At 41.1% G+C, this 4,734-nt stretch overlaps 1 protein-coding gene across 1 annotated transcript in view; it reads right to left on the bottom strand.

Moving 5' to 3' along the window:
- Window positions 1-2,412: 2,412 nt before the first annotated feature.
- The window catches only part of LOC103131638 (serine/threonine-protein kinase pim-1-like), a 6,227-nt gene continuing 3,905 nt past the window's right edge, over window positions 2,413-4,734 (bottom strand). The window contains exons 2-7 of the mRNA XM_016666790.1: window positions 4,485-4,579; window positions 3,663-3,710; window positions 3,354-3,572; window positions 2,873-3,050; window positions 2,606-2,776; window positions 2,413-2,504 (exon numbers count right to left, since the gene is read on the bottom strand). Coding sequence (XP_016522276.1) covers window positions 2,413-2,504; window positions 2,606-2,776; window positions 2,873-3,050; window positions 3,354-3,572; window positions 3,663-3,710; window positions 4,485-4,579 — 803 coding nt within the window. The remainder of the gene's footprint in view (window positions 2,505-2,605; window positions 2,777-2,872; window positions 3,051-3,353; window positions 3,573-3,662; window positions 3,711-4,484; window positions 4,580-4,734) is intronic.

Below are 4,734 nucleotides of genomic sequence, written 5' to 3'. Positions count from 1 at the left end.
TTTTCCTTACTACACTTGGCCAGTGTTGAACCTTCTTCTTTTTCTTCTGTCATTTTCCTCTTCAGTAACCTCCTGGTTCTGATCAGGTCCTGGCAGCTTCTTGAGGTTCCGGCAATCTCAGAGGACCTGATCCTTTTTCTGTGGATCTCACAGTCCTCAGCAGACTCTGTGCGTTGTAGCATCATGCTGCCGCTTCTCTCTATCGTAAGTAATATTGTGGAAAATTAATGATTGTTTAGAGTTCATGTTTAGTATTTTTGAATTACCTCACATACTGATATCTCATCAGGGACTTTATTAACAAACTGATGAACATTTAAGTCTTTTTCATCCAAATTCATGCTTCTCCGAGAAGCCAACAGAGATTTCAATGTTCCTAACCAATAATAAAACAGAAATTCTGAGTGACAAAAACTCTAAATATCTTAACTATATATTAAGAGGTTATATTCACTACACTCTAAAACACTTGAGCAGCATTTAGTTGTGTCTACTACCTTCTACTCTTTAAGTCAAATAAATTTAGCACTTTGATTTTAAATCTGAATGTCTGAGTTTGTGTTAACTTTTTATGAATTTTGTCAAACCTCCAAGGGTTCTGACACCAACCAGTGTGATATCACGAAGAACATTCCAAATGTTGGTTACAAAGAATGAAAGTGATGATGGGGACTGCACACAGGCGGATCTAGAAAAATATCTATGGGGTGGCAAGAGGGTGGCAATGATTTTTTTCAGGGGTGATGATGTGAAGGTTTGGAAAACATTTGAACATTTGTGCAAACAAGTAGGAATTTTAAAATATAAACGCTGTTTTCAGAGAGCAGAAAAAAATATCTGAGCTAAGTTAAAACTTGCTTTAAAATCCAAAGTATATTTGATTTTAAACAAAGAGAGATATAACCATTTGTATTTGTGTTCCTAAATACAGAATGATTCCACTCACATGGTATCTGACCTCACTGTCCTTTTCTACAGGTGTTGCATGTTAAGCGGAGTCAGTGATGCTCTGAGATTATGCAGCTGAAGTCGACCAGCAGCTGCTTGCTAGATGCTCTTTCTCTCCAGGAAGGTGCGTACTGCAGATGATACCTGTCATTATTTATGGTCTTTCTGCAACAAAGTCTAGGAATCGCTCTTGGTCTGACCCCGCCCTGAAGCCTTTATGCCATGTGAGACCCCACCTGAGGTGAAACTCACAGACAGCCAAGACTTCAAGACCAGAGGGGTTCTCAAACCCCTCCACCACGTTAAGGTGGCGATTCTGCGAAGGGGAGGAAACCAGCAGACTGCATCAGAGCTTTATATCAATGCAGTCCCCCATCCTGAGCAAGCATGGGGCGACAGTGGAGAGGAAACATTCCCCTTTCAAAGGAAGAGACCTCTGACAGAACCAGGCTCAGGACGGGCGGCCATCTGCCTCGACCGGCTGGGGTTGGAGAGGACAGGAAAGTGGACAAGACAAACAAAACATTCACTGGAGCTCTGGCTCTGATGGAAGAACAGACCTAAAATGACAAAGAACATGTTAGTGGGCCGATATTGTTGTCTGAGTGGAGTTACAAAAACAGCACATAGATGTCTTCCAAGATAATCTAGATGTGGAGGAAAACATAGTCAACAGAACACCTAAAAGACTAAGTGACAGAACATTACAAAAAACATATGAGGTTTGTTGTGTCTGGTGCCTGTCTAATGTCTGGATTTGATGAAAGACAAGAAAATGAAGACAAGGGGCAGGAGAGGAAGTGAGACAGGATCTGGTGAAGCATGAAAATGTGACTACTGACAAGCAAAATCAATATACATTGCACAAATACATATGTAAACTACAAATACAAGGATACTTTGTTTCCCATTTTCTCAGCTGCTCTGTATCTTTGTGTGAATGTAACTATGTGATAGTTCCTGTAGTTGTGTCCCAACTGTGTGTTGAAATCTGCATGTTTATTGTTAAAAAAGTTATCAACAACATAAATGTAGGCCATTTCTATGGAACCCATGAGGGTTCATGTCATCTTCATCTGGGTCCCTGCATCTCTCCTCACCACCATCAACCACACCACCTGACAGAGCTGAGAAACATAGTCCCTCCAACATGTCCTGGGTCTTCCCCATGGCCTCCTCCCTGTGCACATGTGGACGTGCCCGGAACACCTCACCAGGGACGCATACAGGAGGCATCCTAACCACATATCCAAGCCACCTCAGCTGGCTCCTCACAAAGTGAAGGAGCAGCAGCTCTACTCTGAGTCCCTCCTGGATGACCAAGCTTCTCACCCTAACTCTAAGGGAGAGCCCAGACACCCTACGGAGGAAACCCATTTCGGCCGTTTGTATCCGCGACCTCGTTCTTTCGGTCATGACCCAAAGCTCATGACCATAGATCGTAGGGAACGTAGATCGACTGGTTTAAGAAAACCATGAGTGTCTCAGTAGCTCTTCCAGCGTGGGACGATCCTCCGGGTGTTTCTTGAGGCACCTAGTCAAAATATCCTGGCAGTCTGCAGGGTCAGAGGTCAAAGTGCCACAACAGTTAGAGCTGCGAACAGAGGACAGATTTGTATATATGCTGTGAGAAGATACAATACAATGTTTGTCTCACTTTTGGAAAGCTTCCTGCTGATTTTCAGCTTCTTTTTGAGAAAGCTGTTGGTTTCAAAATTCCTATCGTGGAGAATTTCGAACAGGATCACCCCAAGCTGCCACACTGTTGTGGGTCCAGCAGAATATTTCTTTTGTGTCCGATATTCTGGTGATTCCAGAGCACGGGTCCCTAGAAAATGTGTGAGAATTAAAAGTCAGAAAGAAGAGGAAGAACAGTAAAAATAATCTTTTCTCAGAACTGACAGAAAGAAGCAGGATATTGAACCTTGGAAGATGGTAAATTTACGTCCATGGTCAAAGCAGCTTAGACCAAAGTCTATGAGATAGGCTCGTAGGCCTTCTGAGCTCCTCTCAATAAGGACATTTTCCACTTTAATATCTCTGTGGAAAATGTTTGCGTCCTGAAGTTGAATTGTTGCTTCCACCAGCTGTTTTAATATGATCTAAAAGACAAAAATGATTTGAAGCTCATAATTCTGCACAGATTGATGTTGGACTTCAGTGAGAAATACAGTGACTTGTAAAAATTTTTATTTTCATATGGATTTTTTTCACATTGTCACATTACACCCACACACTTCAATATTTGTGGAGACGTTATGTGATGGATTAAAACAAGTTTTATAAAATTATTTTACGGAGGGAATATTGCACTGTATTTCATGCCTCTGATTTTATCATATTCACTATGAAACAAAATCCACCAAAGCAACTGAACCCACTCGAATTTGCATCCAGCAGCTTACCTTGGCCTCCTCCTCATTTAGACAACCTTCATGTTCATCAAGGAAGACATTGAGGTCCTCTGAAGGCATGGGCCTCTCCATCACGAGGAGCAGCTCTTCCTCCAGCTCATACCAGTCCAGCAGGGACACCGTGGCTAACTGCCCTGATGAGCTGGTAGTTATATTCTTAATCTTCAACATGATGGCCACCTCCAACGCCATCTCCTGACCATTCTCATCCTGAAACATCAAAGCAAACAGGAGAAACCCACAATGCATCTGGAATCCAATAGGACTTAAAGTCAGTCCTAGATGCTTTTCCTCACTTACCTTATGTTTGCGGCCCACTTTTTCATTTGGGATGTGTTTGATAGCCACCTATACAATAGAAATAAAGCATTGCTCAGCAATGGGAATATCTTTAAAGGGTTCAGATTTTCTTTAGTTGCTTGATGTGGAGTTATCAGTATTGTGAGTATTATGGTGAGTTCACGACAAACACTTTTTGAGCATCAGGCGCGTTTCAAAGTCAAAGTCTATGTGTAGGCGTGTAGAGGGCCGTTGCATTTCTACCATCTAGTGCAACGTGATTGGAACCGTTTGGAGTGTTTCGAGCGTTTGACACATCAAGAGCGTCCGATGTGCCTCCACATAGATTTTGAATGTAAACCAGCGAAATGCAAGATACGTCAAGCGTCTGCATTCAAAGTGCACACGCGTCGAACTTGAAACGTCGGGCGCATACTTGATGCGCGGAACGCCTTTGTTGTAAATGCACCATTAAAATCGAATGAAAATTTAGCTATCTAGTTTGGTCTTTCCAAAATCTAATTAAGAACTACAAGAAATTAAAATGTTCACAATTGTGCAATTCTAGTATGTATTAGTAAATATCACCCATCTGCACCTTTATTCTGAAAGTCTCATTGGTTAATTAAGTCATTTATCTAATATAATCTTATTTTACAGACCTGAACTTTTTCAGTTTGAGACATTATTAGCTAAAATCAGCTGAAAGAGTCTGACTACCTGTTAGACTTGCACCTCTCTGAGGATATCAATTCTTTTTTACAAACTTTGACTGCTACTGTTAGAAGAACTATTACTGATAACTTCACAGAGCCTCTTTTTAAGTATTCCAAATACACCTACAGGTAATTTATCCACCTTTCGATATCCAGCAAACACAGATCCATAGCCTCCTTTTCCCAGTAGATCCAGCTCAGTATATTTTTCCAGGAATTCACCTAAACATATGAACACATCTTTAAATTTCATAAAGCACCAGAATAAACTATGTTCACTAATGTTACCTTAGATCTCCTTATTACCACACCTTAAGTCTCTCTCATGAATGCTTATATTACAATTTTATTGCAACTTTAACTCTGACCTCTTTGGG

Source organism: Poecilia formosa, unplaced genomic scaffold, assembly GCF_000485575.1.
Source record: "Poecilia formosa unplaced genomic scaffold, Poecilia_formosa-5.1.2 Scaffold799, whole genome shotgun sequence".
NCBI lineage: Eukaryota > Metazoa > Chordata > Actinopteri > Cyprinodontiformes > Poeciliidae > Poecilia > Poecilia formosa.
The sequence above is the reverse complement of the archived record's forward strand: the minus strand, read 5'-3'. Positions and strand labels throughout refer to the sequence as shown.